The sequence below is a fragment of the Orycteropus afer genome, unplaced genomic scaffold (assembly GCF_000298275.1).
Source record: "Orycteropus afer afer isolate SDZICR_OR568_19922 unplaced genomic scaffold, OryAfe1.0 scaffold00020, whole genome shotgun sequence".
NCBI classification, from domain to species: Eukaryota; Metazoa; Chordata; class Mammalia; order Tubulidentata; family Orycteropodidae; genus Orycteropus; species Orycteropus afer.
In genome coordinates this window covers 13,451,290-13,469,630 of record NW_006921607.1, presented here as the reverse complement: position 1 = coordinate 13,469,630, position 18,341 = coordinate 13,451,290, and the positions used below count along the sequence as shown (strand labels likewise).

At 36.9% G+C, this 18,341-nt stretch overlaps 1 protein-coding gene across 1 annotated transcript in view; it reads left to right on the top strand.

Moving 5' to 3' along the window:
* LOC103191864 (deoxynucleoside triphosphate triphosphohydrolase SAMHD1-like) overlaps positions 1-18,341 on the top strand; it is a 65,105-nt gene that overhangs the window by 40,967 nt on the left and 5,797 nt on the right. Inside the window, exons 7-15 of the mRNA XM_007934742.1 lie at positions 724-879; positions 2,033-2,133; positions 2,252-2,360; positions 3,189-3,280; positions 7,374-7,489; positions 13,233-13,372; positions 14,662-14,754; positions 16,876-16,980; positions 17,751-17,888. Of these exons, the coding sequence (XP_007932933.1) occupies positions 724-879; positions 2,033-2,133; positions 2,252-2,360; positions 3,189-3,280; positions 7,374-7,489; positions 13,233-13,372; positions 14,662-14,754; positions 16,876-16,980; positions 17,751-17,888 (1,050 nt within the window). The remainder of the gene's footprint in view (positions 1-723; positions 880-2,032; positions 2,134-2,251; positions 2,361-3,188; positions 3,281-7,373; positions 7,490-13,232; positions 13,373-14,661; positions 14,755-16,875; positions 16,981-17,750; positions 17,889-18,341) is intronic.

Here is an 18,341-nt window from a genome sequence, read left to right as displayed (position 1 = left end):
CCCACATCAGACTCCTGCTGCAGGACTTCTGGAGAGCAACATTATTAGCAAGACTGTGCAGAGCAACGTGCATTCACTGTGACCTGGTTGGCTGCCATCTTTGAGCCGGCACATCTGTTTGCTTCTTACTCAGGTTGAATCCACAGACATCAGGTTTGGTTGCTGTGCAACAAATATGCAGCCTTTCTTTATGATGGCAATTGCTGAGCTGTTCTCATTTGGTTCAAAGTCCTGATTTCATCCCAGGTCTTGACTTCAAAATCTGTAATACACTTTCAAGTTTGCTTTTACTGTCAAGTTTGAAATTACCCCTTTTTACCGCTAGATGAAATTGCTGACAGGGCCTGTAAGTTCACATGTTCTAATACTGGTTAAATCACACAACTGGATTTTATAGTGATTTAAATGAAAATGGAATTCTACCTGTCTTACATGGTAGTATTCTTCTAGGCACTGTAAATGATTATGTGTCCTTAAATGCATTAAGTGTATTTATGAAATGATGAACATGATTTGTAAAATATTTGTTAGACTAGTAAAATATTGACAAATTTGACAGGTTTTTAAAAATATCTGAAAGATTGTAATTGGAAATTAGATAGTTAACCTGCAGTAGAACCATATCTCTGACTTACCTAGGCTCAAACTCAAGTACTTTTAGTATTCTGGACCCCTAATGGGCCAGAGTGTATAATACACGATATTATGCTGGTTCTTTCGTAGCATGAACAGGGCTCAGTCAAGATGTTTGAGCACCTAGTTGATTCTAATGGACTCAGAGAAGTCATGGAACACTATGGTCTCATCCTTGAAGAAGATACTTGTTTTATCAAGGAACAGATTATAGGACCACTTGAATTCTCTAACCAAGAGTCTGTGGTAAGTTTGTGTACCACTAACTTTGAACTGACTGATTCTTTTCATCTGGTCTTTCTTTGCCTCCTTCAAAGCTACCCACTTGCCTATTTTAGAGGGCCTAAATGATAAAATATAAGTTACCTATTTCCATAGTTTATTGCAAAAAATGAAAGACATACTTTTTTAAATCCCTCTTTATTGAGTTCTTTAAAAATTTCCCTCTCAATTAAAAAAATAAATAAATCTTTTTAAATGTATAGTAACCCCGCCTTGGGTTTCTGAAGTGGTATCTCTAAGAGGTAGATTGCCCAGTCTCCCTTCCGAGAAGTGGCTGTTGGGTTTGAACTGGCAGCTTTCTGGTTAGCAGTCAAATGCCTTAGGCACTACGCTATCAGAGCTCCCGCATATATATATGCAGTATTTTCTGTAAATATCTAATGTAACTTTGTTTAGAAATGTAAAAGTGTATGTCTTTTTATCCATTAAAATTAAGCTATTTAGAACATTTAGATATATAAAGACCTAGAAAAAAGCTGAATGCCTTCAGAAGAAAATCTGTTTATTTCTTTTTGGATCCTTTGTCTTTTTTCTTCTTTTTTTCTTAATTAAAAAAAAAAGAAGTTGGAAAATTATTTCCCCCAAGACTCTTAGGGTTTTTTTCCCTCAAATATATATAATTCTATTTTAACCTGTGAGATAAAGAAAGGGAATTTGCAGCAAATATCATATTTCTGAAAATAGACTTCCAAAACTACTTGGAATAATGCAAATGCATATGATTTATACTAGGTGTGTAGCTACTTTCAGATAGTACTATTTTGCACGAATCAATTCAAGCATTTTCAGTTAAAGAACCTTCTTACTTCATATTAGATCTTTTATTAAAAAAAAAAAAAACGGTAAACCAAGAAAACACAGAAGTTGGTAGTGAGAAGTGTAATAGATTCAGGATCCTGTCATTGACACAAAATGGTTTAGTATTAATAAGATATATACCTTAGCATTTCTCTCTTTCTACTAATTTAGAAACCAAGTGGAAAAAGAGTAGAACCTTATCTCATGTTTCCAATCAAGTGTCTGTTTATACTTTGCCCATTAATACAGTTCCTTTGCCTTGCTTGTACATAGATTTGGTTCCTACCCTAAAACTTTCAGTGGGTTTCCTGTCTTCCAGTGGACATATAAAGGGCGTCCTAAAGAGAAAAGCTTCCTCTATGAGATTGTGGCTAATAAAAGAAATGGCATTGATGTGGACAAATGGGATTATTTTGCCAGGTATGCACTGAACACTTAGAGAAGTGTGTTGAAATCATTGTATAAATTTAAAGTTAGTATTTCAGGTACAGTTTCCTTGTTGAAAAACTTTTTCCCTCTATCTATGGAATATCTTTAGGGACTGCCATCATCTCGGAATCCAAAATAATTTTGATCACAAGCGCTTTATCAAGTTTGCCCGTGTCTGTGAAGTAGATAAGAAGAAACATATTTGTACTAGAGAAAAGGTAAGCTATGTCAGAGGAAACAATGAGGACGTTGTAGTTTCTGGTCTGAAATCTAGAAATAACCACTCACGAGTTTGGAAAACTCAGTACGTGGTAAAGAGTCAACCTTTTTACTTCATGCTTAGCCTTTGTAAGTACTTCAAGGCTCTTTTCTTTTCTCTTGTTTTGTTAAATAACAAAAATTAAATTATAATCAACATTTATTGACTGTTGTGTTAGGCAGTGTTATAGGTGCTTTACATGAATTAACTCAATTCTCATAGCCCTATGAGATGGTTACTGTTATTATTCCATTAAACAGATGAGCAAATTGAGGCACAGAAAAGGCATAGAATTAATAAGTGGCAAAGCTACAATTTCAACCCAGACCGTTTAGCTCCAAAACCTCAGCATTAATCTCTATATTAGTATTTCAAAAGAGTTAAATTCCTGAAATATTTAGGTCCCTGCTAGGTCACGGATGTAACTAAAGACTAATATAGTATTGTACTATTAAAAAGTCTTTCTGTTGAAAGTGAAGAATACAAGAGTAATAATATCTATTACCTACAATTACTGGAAGGATTAAAAGAAGTATTAGATTTAAGATAAAGTACTGAATTAGGTTTTAGTTTACTATTAATCTGTCAGCTTGAAGTTGCAAACCAATAAATAGCTTTACTAATCTGCCTCCCCGGTTTTCAGCGGGCTCAGGGACTTTAATGAAGTCTCCCTGTGCATAACCTTCTTAATTGCCACCATCTCTTTCTCTTGTATTATAGACTTGTCCTCTCAGAGGGTTAATATCATCTGATACTACATTAATATTTATTACATATTTTCCTACAGGAAGTTTGGAATCTGTATGACATGTTCCACACACGCAACTGTTTACATCGCAGAGCTTACCAACACAAAGTTGGTAACATCATTGAAACAATGTAAGAAATGTGATTGTTATTTCTGTATAAAATTCCCTATGATGCTTTGCTAGAGCTAGCATATCACAGTTAGACCAAGTTTAGATTTCTGGATAAATCCAAGTGAATTTTATGTGAATAAATCTAAAATGATGTCCTTCAACAAGGAAAAAAAAAAAAAAACACTAGCACCCAATGCACTTCATTTAGTTGTAGGAAGAAGAGGAGAATCGACAAAGAAGGTGGGAGAAGGGGAGAAGAGCTGATTTAGGTCAGACATGAAAAGGCAGTGCTGGAAAGGCTCAGGACTTCTACACTGGTTGTGTATTATCTACCAGGTATTAATCATCAAGGTAATGGTACATGAATAACTGACATTTTCAGATTAGTGAAAGTAAGTTTAAGGAGTAAGATTAGTGTCCGTCTTTGTCCTATCAAATATTATCCAAATGATCAGTTTATAATAAAACTGACAGAAACTGTCCTTTTTGTCTCTGATTTGGTCAGAACCTTAGCAGAAGTATACAACAAAGTCTCTTTGTGACTCGTAGAACCTATATGAAGTTATCAAAAGTTGAGTGTGTTGATACCATGTGTCTAAAATAGCTTTAAGTTGATTTATTATAACATTATAGACATACTCATTTTTACATTTATATTGGGGAAATTTCTCTCCCCCCCCCCATGAACAGACTAATTAGAATATATTATCATATTTGTATGATTGATACTTTGATAAGATTTTTTTTTCAATTTGGCAAAATCTAGATTTAAAGCCTGGCATTGCTTCTTCCTAACTTGGTTAAATGCAAGTTATTTAATTTCTGCATCTGTAAAATTGTGTCTCTTTATATCTACCTTATTGTTGGAAATATTAAATATCTAAAGTCCTGCCATAGTACCTGGAACATAGTAAGCATGGTAGCTCATAACAACATGCACTTATTTAGTATGATTGAGAAACATTTGTCTTTCTAATGTCATATCTCAAGATTTTATGTAGAAAGCAGAGAGACACTTATGAATGGCAGAGAAACACTGTGTGATACTTTACTGTACAACTTCATGAATAGCCCTAAATGTTGTCCCACACAGTGCCAGAAGATGATCTCCTAGGTCAGAAGGCACTCCAAATACAACTGGGAAAGAGCTGCCTCATCAGAGTAGAACTGACTGTAATAATATGGGTAAAGTAAAGCTTTTGGGGGCTCCATTTGCTGACTCAAACTGAGGAGAAACAGCTACAGACATCCATTAATCATCAGAACATGGAATGCACGAAGTATGAGTCTAGGAAAATTGGAAGTTGTTAAAAATGAAATGGAATGCATAAAGATTGATATCCTAGGCATCAGTGAGCTGAAATGGTCTGGTTTTGGCCATTTTGAATCAGACAACCATATGATCTACTATGCCAGGAATGATAAATTGAAGAGGAATGCCATGGCATTCATCATCACAAAGAATGTTTCAAAATCTCTCCTGAAGTACAACACTGTCAGTGACAGGATAATATCCATACGTTTACAAAGAAGTCCAGTTAATACTAGTATTACTCAAATTTACACACCAACCACCAAAGCCAAAGATGAGAAACTTGAAGATTTTTATCAACTTCTGCAGTCTGAAATTGACTGAACTTGCAATCAAGATGTGTTAATTATCACTTGTGATTGGAATGCAAAAGTTGGAAACAAAAATCACCTGTAGTTGAAAATTTTGGCCTTCGTGATAGAAATAATGCTGGAGATCACATGATAGAATTTTATGAGACCATTGACTTATTCATTGCAAAATTTTTTTTCAACAACACAAACGGCAGCTATACACATGGACTTTGCCAGATGGACTACACAGGAATCAAATTAACTACATGTGTGGCAAGAGTTGATGAAGAAGCTCAGTATCTTCAGCCAAAACAAGGCCAGGAGCTGACTGTCGAACAGACCATCAACTGCTCATGTGCAAGTTCAAGTTGAAGTTGAAGAAAATTGGAGCAAGTCCATGAGAGCCAAAATATGACCTTGAATATATCCCTCCTGAATTTAGAGACCATCTGAAAAATGGATTTGATGCATTGAACACCAGTGACTGAAAACCAGAGGAATTGTGGATGACATCAAGAACATCATCCATGAAGAAAGCAAAAGGTCATTAAAAAGTAAAGGAAGAAAAAACTGAAATGGATGTCAAAAGAGACTCTGAAACTTGCCCTTGAATGGAGAGTAGCTAAAGCAAATGGAAGAAATGACAAGATAAAAGAGCTGAACAGATTTCAAAGAGCAGCTCGAGAAAACAAAGTCATTTATTATAATGATATGTGCAAAGACCTAAAGTTAGGAAACCAAAAGGGAAGAACACACTCAGCATTTCTCAAACTGAAAGAACTGAAGAAAAAATTTAAGCCTCAAGTTGCAATAATGAAAGATTCTATGGGCAAAATATAGAATGATGCAGGAAACATCAAAAGAAGATGGAAGGAATACACAGAGTCACCATACCAAAAAGAATTGGTTGATGTTCATCCATTTCAGGAGGTGGCATATGATCAAAAACCAATGGTATTGAAGAAAGAAGCTGAAGCTGCACTGAAGGAAGTGGCAAAAAAACAAGGCTCCAGGGATTGATGGGGTACCCATTGAGATGTTTCAACAGACAGATGCTGTACAAGAGATTTGGAAGACAGCTACCTGGCCAACTGACTGCAAGAGATCTGTATTTGTACCCATTCCAAAAGGGATTCCACAGAATGTGGAAATTATCTGACAGTGTCATTAATATCACACACACATGATATCTTACTGAAGATAATTCTAAAATGATTGCAGCAGTATATTGACAGAGAACTTCCAGAAATGCAAGCTGGATTCAGAAGAGGATGTGGAACAAGGGATATCATTGCTGATGTCAGATGGATCTTGGCTGAAAGCAAAGAATACCAGAAAGATGTTTACTTGTGTTTTATTGACTACAAAAGCATTCAATTGTGTGGATCATAACAAATTATGGGTAACATTGAGAAGAATGGGAATTCTGGAGCGTTTAATTGTGCTTATGGGGAACCTGTACATAGACGAGGAGGCTGTTGTTCGAACAGAACAAGGGGATACTGCATGGTTTAAAGTCAAGAAGGGAGTGTGTCAGCTTTGTGTCCTTTCACCATACTTATTCAATCTGTAGGCTGAGCAAATAATCTGAAAAGCTGGACTATATGCAGAAGAACGTGGCATCAGGATTGGAGGACGGATCATTAACAGCCTGCATTATGCAGATGACACAACTTTGCTTGCTGAAAGTGAAGATGACTTGAAACACATACTGATGAAGATTGAAGAATACAGTCTGCAGTGTGGATTACACCTCAATATAAAGAAAACAGAAATCCTCACAATTGGACCAATAAGCAGCATCATAATAAATGGAGAAAAGATTGAAGTTGTCAAAGACTTCATATTGGTTCTACAATCAACACCAATGGAAGCAGCATCAGAATATCAGACGACTGGACAAACTGGTTGCAAAAGACCTCTTTCAAGTGCTGAAGAGCAAAGATGTTTCCTTGGAGACTAAGGTGCACCTGACACAAGCCATGGTATTTTCAATTGCCTCATATGCATGTGAGAGCTGGACAATGAATAAGGAAGCCCAAAGAAGAGTTGATGCTCTTAAATTGTGGTGCTGGTGAAGAATGCTGCATGCACTGCTAAAACGACTAACATAGCTGTCCTGGAAGAAGTGCAGCCAGAGTGCTCCTTGGCAGCAAGAATGGCCAGACTTCATCTCACCTACATTGGTCATGTTGTAAGAAGAGACCACTCCCTGAAGAAGGATATCACACTTGGTAAAGTGGAAAGTCAATGAAGGAAGTGAAGGCCCTCAGCAAGATGTATTGACACAGTGGCTACAACGATGGGCTCACATATAGTAGGGATTGTGGAGCTGGCACAGGACCAAGCAGTGTTACATTCTGCTGTTCATAGGGTTGCTATGAGTCGGAGATGACTCAACGGCACCAAACAACAACAACATGTAGAAAGATTCCCTTACATTTAAGCTGAAGCAAATATTCATATTTTCTCACAAGCATAAATTTTTATAAAATGATCTTCTTTAGGATTACAGATGCTTTGCTCAAAGCAGACCCCTATATAGAAATTATAGGTGCTGAAGGAAAAAAATACCACATTTCTACAGCAATTAATGACATGGAAGCCTTCACTAAGCTAACAGGTAAGAACTAGAAGGTAACGTAAATAGTCCATCTCAGATAAAGTATAAGCTGTCCCTGGCTTAAAGATGGTTTATTTCCCAAACGTTCTAATGTATTTCAGCTTCCAAGTTATGATTACTTTTGGATTTGAGTGTTAGCTCTGCTTTGTGCTAATAAGATAACTTTGATAAAGTAATTTAATGTCTCTGAACCTTAGTTGTCTCATTTTACAAAGTAGGGGAAATGTTACCTAGTACACAGTTTTGTTGTTATACTCAAATGAAGCACATTGTCATTGAGTCCTTTCTAATTCATAGCAACCTAATATGACGAGTAAAATTGTTCATAGAATTTCCTAGGCTAAAATCCTTTTCTGTCTTTTTTTTTTTTTTAAGTGTGATTTGAGTGAAAATTTACAGAGCAAATTGGTTTTTTACTCGACTGTTCATACACGTTTTGTTTTGTGATATTGAATGAAGTCCCACAATGTAACAGCACTCTGTCCACTTCCTCCCTGTGGTTACCATTTCCATTTGTCCTTCCCCATCCCTTTCTGCCTCTGAGTTTTATCCCTGTGCAAATGTTTCCCTGGTGATCTTGTATGGTTGATTTTTGTAAGGAAAGCATACCTCCCTGGCCTATCTGTTGTTTGGGTAAAAGTTGAGCCACAGGGGTGAGTTCAGTTCAGAAAGGAAGAGTGAGTAAGGGCCATAATCTCGGGGTTCTACTACTTTCTATCAGACCAGAAGGTTTATTATTTTGAGTTTTTTCCCTCTCTATCTGGGATCTCCTGTTGTGATCCCCTTCAGAGTGGTTGGCAGCGGTAGCCAGGCAACATCAAGTTCTTCTGGTCTCAGGGTCATAGAGGCTGCGGTTCACATGGTCGACTGGTCTTTTAGACTAATTGTTTCCATGTGTCTCTGATTTTCTTCACTCTTCTTTGCTCCAAAAGAGGAGAGACCAATAGTTGCATCTTAGATGGCCTCTTGCAAACTTTTAAGACCTCAGTTGCTACTCACCACAGTAGGATGCAGAACATTGTGTTTGTGGATTGTGTTATTCCAATTGACCTTGATGTCCCTGTGATGATAGTCCTGAGCCCCCACATTAGTCTGTAATCTTCATGGGAGTAGATCACCAGGTCTTTACTCCTGCAGAACTGCTAATGGCTCCAAACCACTGACCTTGCAGTTAGCAGCTGAGTGCTTAAGCACTATGCTACCAGGGCTTGTGATTGAAACATTAGTATGATTATCCTCTGCTTTTCAAAAGTTTTTTTATACCACCTACATTAGTATCTATTTTCTCTAACTGAAAGAACTCTAAAGAGGATTTTCGCTTTTGCAAAAAAGGGTGAAAAGCAAAAATAGTGTTTAGCATTTGTTTTGCAGGGAGCTGTTAAAGAGGCAGTGCTACCCCGAACGGAGAGAGTGGCATCACTGAACACCTTCCCCAGAACTACACTTAGTATCTCCGCATCAAACCACACTAGTGTTATTTTAGGTTTTACGTATGATTTGGAGGTTATCTTTTTGATTCTGGGAATGCTCAAAAATTTTTCCCATATAAATTAATAGTAATTAGTTCTTTCCGTTATTCTGTTTCAGCTCAGGAATGATCTCATAGGAACTCTACATTCAGATAGAAGGGGAAGCCTGTACTTAATATTCACTCTTGTTTAATTCATAATACACGTGGTTTAATACCAAAAACTGGCTTGCCCTTTTAGCATTATTGTCAGTTATAAAACATATACATATGATTCTATGTTGTAAAACACAGAATGCAAAATGAAGAACATCTCTTCTCCCTTCAGCAGAAGCATCTGCAACTTACAATGAGAGGTGAAGGTGTGACAGCCAGTTACCTAATATGGAGAAACATAGATTGAGAAATAAAGATCAGCAAAACTAGAGAAATAAAACAGAAAAATATATACCTGCAAAGTTCTTAGGTGCAAATCATGAAACCGACTCTGTTTAGCTAAAACTAAAGTTAGAAAGCAGTCACACAGCTTACAGAATCAGTGGGAAGCCTGGAGGCTCTGAAAATGAGCAAATACAGAAAGAAGTTCAGTGGCTTCAGACACAGCATCCTACCTAGGGTACTACTGCTGTTTTTCACTGCTAGATTTTGCTTGCAGTTCATTGTCGGAATGAATCCTAAACCAATTCATCTCAAACTGTCTTTGAAGAGCCAATTTTGTTTATTTCCTCACAGATTGATACTTTTTTAAAATAGGGTATAAATGAATTACTAGAAAAATGAAATGGAAAAAGAAGACATAAAATACAAGCCCAAATTGTTACTATTGAATTTGATGCTATTAACATTACTTTCAATTAATATAATCAAAAGAAACACAATAGGGAAAAATAAAAGAATTACAAAAGCTGTTGTTCTCATAAAATACACATATAAACAATGGAGAATCACTACTACATTATTTTAGTAATTTTGCAATATTTTAGTTATTTTGTAACCATTTCATAAACAAAAATGAGAAGTGAAATTATGATTTCCCATATTAGATGTCTTTGTGCAATCTGAGAACATTGTGTATTTATCTAATTTAGGCTGGACTGATGCAGGGGATAAAATATGTCTAGATTATTTCTACCTTTTGTTTCCTGACATAATAGTAGATAAGCTACTCTCCCATTGCTGTGTTCATAGTAATGGAAGAAACTTTGAAACAATATGAACAGGCTGGGTATATTAATTTTTCACTTTTACCCTTAATGAAGCACATGATTCTATATTTTAAAAATTCATCTTTAATCCTTCATCAGAAGCCAATTCTAACTATTTATCCTTTAAAGTTACATTTACATTTAAACTGTCTTATGATGAAATAAATGAATTTCAAATTTTGTACACTTAGTTGACTAATGTTCAAATATCCTACACTATAAACTTGGCCCTACTGCTCCTGACTGGTACAGAGCTCTCTCTCACTGTTAATGTTCCATAACCCCCAAACTAGTTTTTATCCTGCTCAAGAAAAGGTGATCATGTGCTTGGATTTTGTGACAATGTGTAATTGCTATAAAACTTTTCTAAGTGCTTACCAACAATTTCTATCCTTTACAGACTAGTTAATAAGCTTATATACAAACACTGGCCCTCAGCTCACACTTGGAATAGCAGTCATCTAAACTATCCTTAGATGGGGCAATCTACTTCTGTAGTGATACTGCCTCAGAAACCCAAGGAAGGGTTGCTATGAGTCGGGGCCAACTCGATGGCACATAACAACAACAACAACAACAACTAACTATCTTTGCTTCTTTGTATCATTTGCTCCAGGTACAAGATCCCAGAGAAATTATTAGGTCATATTTTTGTACTTTATCTTTTATTCATCTATTTTTAATGCATTTCAAAGTAAATCCCAGAGACATCAGTACATTTTACCCTAAATCCTACATCATGCATATTTACTAAAGGTTAATCAGAGCTCTGGTAGCATAGTGCCTAAGGCGCTTGACTACTAACCAGAAGGCTGGCGGTTCAAACCCACCAGCCACTCCTCGGAAGGAAGGTTGGGCAATCCTACTTCCGTAGTGATACTGCCTTGGAAACCCAAGGAGGGGTCGCTATGAGTCGGGGCCGACTCGACGGCACATAACAACAATCATCATCATTTATTGATTTTTTTTCTTTTGATGTAAAACTTATATACACAATTTATACAAATGTAACTAGTTAATACTACAGTTCTGACAGATGCAAGATACAGAACATTTTCTTCTCAGAACTATAGTGTTTAGGGGTTGAGGAATTGTGATACCTACAATTTTCAAATGTTCCATAAAAATTTGTTCATACATGTAGAGAAAGTGTATATGTGGGAAAATGTTAACAACTGATGAATTTAGGTGAATGGTATTAAGTAAAGGTTATTGTATTTTGAAATTTTTCAATAAAAAAGATTGGAAGAAAAAGAAGGAAGAATTTTTTAAATTACCTCTGGTATCATCATGGAATGGAACCTATCAAAACTTTATATTGAGGAAATTTACCAAATTCTATGTATCTACCAAGTAGATACACTCCTTAGATTAATCATGGAAGAACAGAAGGGCAGTATTTGCACAGGGAGATAGCTCAGGGGGCAGGAATGGATAAGAAAGGAGACAGGGAAGAGGTAACTACAGGGAGGAAGTGGGAAGAGAGCTGTTACATTGTGGGGAATTGCAGTCAATGTCATGAAACAAAGTGTGTATGAAATGCTGTTGGAAAATGAATTTGCTCTGTAAACTTTCACCCAAATCACAATTAAAAAAAAAAAAAAATTGTGTACCTATCACTTAGCATCAGAAGTTATCAGCACACAGCAATTTTGTTTTATCCATTCCATGTACTCACTCCCTACAAACATTGTACTGTTTTGAAGCAGATCCCAGGCATAATTTTGTTTGTAAATTCTTAAATATCATTCCCTTAAAAAATACAAGCATAACAAAAATAAATAAATAAACCCCTATGTATTATCCTACTGAGATAGGAGTCTTAGTGGTGCAGTGGTTGATTGCTCAGCTGCCAACCACAGGGTCAGTGGTTGGAACCCACCAGCCAGTCTGTAGGAGAAAGATGTGACAGTCTGCTTCCGTAAAGATTACAGCCTTAGAAACCCCACTGGGCAGTTCTGTGGGGTTGCTATGCATCAAAATGGACAGAAGGATTTAAACCTTATGGTGCAATGGTTAAGTATTTGGCTGCTAACCAAAAGGTCAGCATTTCAAACTCACCACTCTATGGGAGAAAGATACGGCAGTCTGCTTCATTAAAGATTACAGCCTTGGAAACCCCATGAGGCAATTCTACTCTGTCTTATAGAGTCTCTGTGAGTCAGAGTAGACTCGGCGGAAATCAATTTGCTTTTCGTGGGCTGTGTACCTATCACCTTGCCTCAACAGTCATCAACTCAAATTAATGCAATCTTGTTTCATCTCTGCCCTTCTACTGTATTATTATTATTATTATTTTTAGTTGTGATTTGGGTGAAAGTTTACAGAGCAAATTCATCTTCCATATAGCAGTTCATATACACTTTGTCTCATGACAGTGACTGCAATTTCCCATAATGCAACAGCTCTCCTCCCACTTCCTCTCCATAGCCACCTCTTCCCTGTGTCCTTCCCTCCCATGCACTCCTCCCTCCCGAGTTGTCTCCCTGTGCATACACAGCCTTTCTATCTCCCATGATTGATCTCTCCAAGGAGTGTATCTACCTAATGTAAATGTTCAGCTCATATGCCTGTTTTTTGTTTGGCTGGAAGCCACAGGAGTGGGTTCAATTCCAGACCTGAAGGGCAGCTAGGGGCCATAGTCTCAGGGGTTTCACCAGGCTCTATCAGACCAGCAAATTTGGTCCTTTTTTTTTTTTTTTTTAAATGATTTTGAGTTTTGTTCCACATTGTTCTCCCACTCTAGCCAGTATCTCCTACATAGATTTCCCTTCCAAGTGGTTGACATTGGTAGCCAGGCACCATCTAGTTCTTCTGGTCTCATAGTTTTATAGGCTGAGGATCACATGGTGTACCATCTACTGGATTATTTTGAAGCAAATCTAAGACATTCACTGGAATGTTTTTTAAAAGGTTTCTTCACTGTTCTAAAAAAAATTCAGGTTATTATAATCATAGTGTGTCTACATGTGTGTACTAATACTTGAAATCATTTCAGGTATACAGGAGTATATAACTTTAAATCTTAGTTTTTCATTTTAATATAACTGAAATTTCATCAAATTGGCAGATAACATTTTTCTGGAGATTTTATACTCTACTGATCCCAAATTGGATGCAGCACGAGAAATTTTAAAGAAAATTGAATGCCGCAAACTATACAAGTATGTGGGTCAAACTCTTCCTCCAGTGGAACAAAAGATTAAAAGGGTAAGTTGAGTTGTCAGGTACCTTTCCATTACTGAAAGGTGCCACAATCTCTGTCCTCCAAGAGAAAGCCATTAACCCACTGCAGCATGATGACACTGAACATTTACATTCATTTACATTCATTCTCAATTAATCTTTTCAGAATGCAGAGTTCTTAGGGCTGTTTTACACATGGGTAAACTGAGACTTGAGAGAGTTTAAATAACTTGCTCACAGAAGCACAATTAGAGCCAGGATTCAAAGTCGAGTCTAAATGACTCTGAAACTTTGTTCTTATCCCAGAAATGAGAAAACTCAAAAACAAACTCACTGCCATTGAGTCAGGATCTGACTCATAACAACCCTTCCTTGGGTTTCCAAGGCAGTATCAATACAGAAGTAGATTGCCCAGCCTTCCTTCCGAAGAGTGGCTGGTGGGTTTGAACCTCCAGCTTTCTGGTTAGCAGTCAAATGCCTTAGGCACTACATCACCAGAGCTCCCAGAAATGAGAAGGGGACCTCAAATTTTGTCCTAATGTAAGGGCAGGAAAATGGATCTAAGCATAAACCATAAAACCAAACCCACTGCCATTTAGTTGATTCCACCTCACAGCAACCTTATATGACAGAGTAGAACTGCCCCATAGAGTTTCCAAGGCTGAAATCTTTACAAACTGCTACATCTTTCTCCTGCAGAGCAACTGGTGGGTTCAAAACACTGACCTTTCATTTAGTAGCTAACTACTTACCCAACTGCACCACCAGCACTCCATGATCTAAGGATTAAAAAAATAATAATAACTAAATATCTAAGGATAAGAGACCTCAAAATAAGGTACTTGTCTAACCTTCATTGAGACTCTGAGGACATGCTTTTAAGTGCTTAACTTGTTCCACAATATATTAGGTTCTCCCATTTGTACATGTCTGTCTGTCTATCTTCTGTAGTTCCAATATCCCTTTTTCTCTCTTGCTGTTAAAGGTCTTTCTCTTTGCCAGTAAACCAGCAATACCAGGCACACTGATAACCACACACTACCTTATAATACTTCCTTGAGGTACATTTTACCTCCTTTTGTTTAATAATAGGTTAATACTATTTTTTTTTTTCAAAATATGAAACATTTATTATGCAGATTCTCTATCTGGTTGCTTAAAGGATGGCTATGGCAGGAGTTACATATTTGATCAGAATATCTACCCATTTTTTTCTAGCAACGTGTCATTTTCAAACCACAAACACCTTCATGGCATGAAACTTTAATGATGAAATACTGGAATTCTGACATGAGGAGTCTTATCTTTTCTAGGAAATGTATAAATGCCTCCCACATGAGGTTGCTGACGCTAAACCCAATGTATTGCTACAAGCTGAACTGAAGGCGGAAGATTTCATAGTGGATGTAAGTAGCTAGCCCAGTAACATCGTAAGTAAAGCCTTTTTTCTTTTTTTAAAGATAAAACCTTTGTCATTATAAAAGTAGTACCTATTCATTATAAAACTTGAGAAAATACAGTTTTTAAATGTTATTTAACATGTTTTATCAGTATTTTAAAGAAAATTGTGATCATAAGCCTAGTACCAAAAACAAACAACTGCCATTGAATTGATTCCAACTAACGGCAACCCTGTAAGACCAAGTAGAACTGTTGCATAAGGTTTCCAAGTCTGTACATTTTTACAGAAACATGGTGTCATATCTTTCTCCCACAGAGCAGCTGGTGGATTCAAACCACTGACCTTTTTGTTAGCAGCCTAGTGCTTTAACCATTGCACCATAAGGGCTCCTCTTTATGACTAACAGAACATTGTACATACTGATTTTAAAATGTTTTTCTGATCAGAAAAGTAATGTATGCCTATTTTTTAAAATTGCCCACATATGTATATACAAAGGAAAAGACTGACTTCTGTTTTCATAAAGGCTACAGTATTGTCCTGTATCCTAAAGATAATGCCAAACAATTTTCTCAAGTTTTCATCTGTTTCCTGTAAGAAATTGTTTTTGGAATTCTGTTCTTCTGAAATCTCAGGACAGTGTTCCCTCTTGTAGTGACAATAAAAACCGAAAACCAAGCTCTCTGCCGTCAAGTCGATTCAACTCACAGCGACCCCTCCTTGGGTTTCCAAGGCGGTATCACTATGAAAGTAGTGATCTTCCGAGGAATGGCTGGTGAGTTTGAACTGCCAGGTTAACAGTTAGATGCCTTAGGCATATGCCACTAGAGGTTCCTTGTAAGTACAGTATGATTATAATCATGTGAATTTTTTTGTACATAGATAATGGAAGTTTAAAAAAACTTTTTTTAAACTTCCAGTCAATATATTGGATTTGGTTCAAACTAATCCAATGAGTGGGGAAGGGTGGAGATGAGATGGACAGTATCTCATTTTGTTACTTTCTTGTTGAGGAATCCTAGAGTGAGGGACAGTCTCTTCAGATCACTACTAACCAGAGGGCTGGTGGTTCAAACCCACCAGCCACTCCTCAGAAGGAAGGTGGTTGCTGCAAAAGACCTTGTTAAAGTGTTAACAAGCAAAGATGTTATTTTGAGCATTATTCAATCACCTCATATGCATTTGAAAGCTGGACAATAAATAAGGAAGACCAAAGAAGAATTGATGCCTTTGAAGTATGGTGTTGGCAAAAAATATTGATCATCCATGGACTGCCTGAAGAATGAACAAATACATCTTGGAAGAAGTACAGCCAGAATGCTCTTTAGAAGTGAAGATGGTGAGACTTCATCTCACATACTTTGGACATGTTATTAGGAGGGACAAGGCCCAGGAGAAAGATATCATGCTTAGTAAAGCAGAGTGCCAGCAAAAAAGTGTAAGGCCCTCGAGGAGGTGGATTGCCAGCATAGCTGCAACAATGGGCTCAAACATAGCAATAATCATTGAGTATTGCTCAGGACCAGGCCGTGTTTCATCCTGTTGTACAAAGAGTGGCTTTGAGTCAGAACCTACTCAACAGTACCTGATATGAGCTGTATTTGTTCAATTTCAGTCTAAGCCACATGGTCTGTGGGACCTGGAAATGTATGAAAAATTTCTCTGTTGTATCTGTAGTGCCCAACACAATGTCTGCATTAACATACTGGATGTTAAATGACAAATATTGTCTTTCCCTCAGATTTCAAAACAAAATATCTATGGTCATACACCAGAATCATTTTTATGCCACTATGAGCCACCATAGGAGCTCTGCAGGTAGAGTGCTTAAGCATCTGGCTGCTAACCAAAAGGTCAGTGGTTCAAATCTACCAGCCGCTCTGCAAAAGAAAGATGCCGTCTGCTTCCGTAAAGATTTACCGTCTTGGAAACTCAGTGGGGGTCGCTATGAGTCAGAATCAACTCAATGGCAGTGAGTTTTTTGTTTGTTTGTTTACCAGCCACCTTAATAGTACACTTGCTACTGAACCTTCAGAGAGTTCTGCTCCTTCTCTTGTGATGCCCCTCCTGAACTCAGTTCTTGTGCTTATTATATAAGTGATCCCTTATCTGTTGTTTTGTTAAGGTTATCAACATGGATTATGGAATGGAAGATAAGAATCCTATTGATCATGTTCACTTCTATTTCAAGAATGATCCCAACAGAGTAATCATGATTCCTAAAGATCAGGTAACTGTCTACTTAGGTAAAATAAATATACTATAGTAATATTTGGCAAATCATTACACTAAATTCCCATTTTACATGCATGTTAGGTTCTAAAGTCAATATATAAGGGGAAAAAAAGGCCTATCTTTAAAATTAAAGTGTACCTGATTTTGTGTAGACTTGACTATCTTAAGAACCGGTTTTTCCTATTTCCTATAAAAAAATGCAACCATTGCCAGGGAGTCAGACTCAACCCATAGTGACCCCTCCTTCGGTTTCCAAGGCAGTATCACTATGGAAGTAGATGCCCAGTCTTCCTTTTGGGGAGTGGCTGGTGGATTTGAACCGCCAGCCTTCTGGTTAGCAGTCAAGTGCCTTAGGCACTATGCTACCAGAGCTCCCATTTGCTATGCATAAGTGAAAGCAGTGTTTTTGGTATAGAGACTAGGTACATATCTGGTGGGAATAGGGTGCTGTGTGGCTGTATGGTTAACTTCATGTTAAGTTAAATGTGCTTATTTACATGTCTTATGAAAGTCTGTGGTCTACATTTAATCATGTAATACAGCATTTTAGTCTTTTATTAACTGGCATAAAATTGTAGGCTATTTTTCAGTGTGACAACTATCAAGAATTCTTTTCATTGGATTATGATTGGGATAAAATAGCGAAACAGTGTGGTGCTTTTTTAATATAACATCAAGGATGCTGCTTGGGATTTTGGGGAAAAGCTGATCTGTCTCCAGTGTGTGATTTCAAGGTGACAGAGAAATCTTTTCTTCCTTAAAAAGGTTTCACAACTTCTGCCTGAGAGATTTGCTGAACAGCTGATTCGTGTGTACTGTAAGAAGACAGATAAGAAGAGTTTATATGCTGCACAACAACACTTTGATCAGTGGTGCTTCACCAGAGGTTTCACAAGGCCACAGGTGGGTACTTATTATTCACTTACTTTGCACATTTTTTTATTTGTAAGTAAAAACCAAAAGTGATCCTTTATACCCTCTGAAAAGTTCTCATTTAAATTATAGTCAGTTTTGGGTTTGAAAATGAAGTCTTTCACTATAAGCTTTCCTTCTGAAATGTCCGAATCTATGTCAGCAGTAGTTTCTTCCTACACCAGTTGAGAGTAGGTGCTTTGTTTATCATTATTGTTCTAATAATAAAAGATTCAAACAGTGAACATGTGAATAGTGCTTTATAATGTTCTCACCAGTGTCTCATTTAGTCCTCCCAGTGATCCTGAAAGATGAAAAATATTTTCTTGGGAAAATGACCTCATCTTTAGAAGAAGGTTACTGAAGCTGAATACTTAACTTGTTTAAGGACCTGTACAACTGATAATAAGCTTTCTAACTTGTTATTTCTTTTTTTTTTTTTTT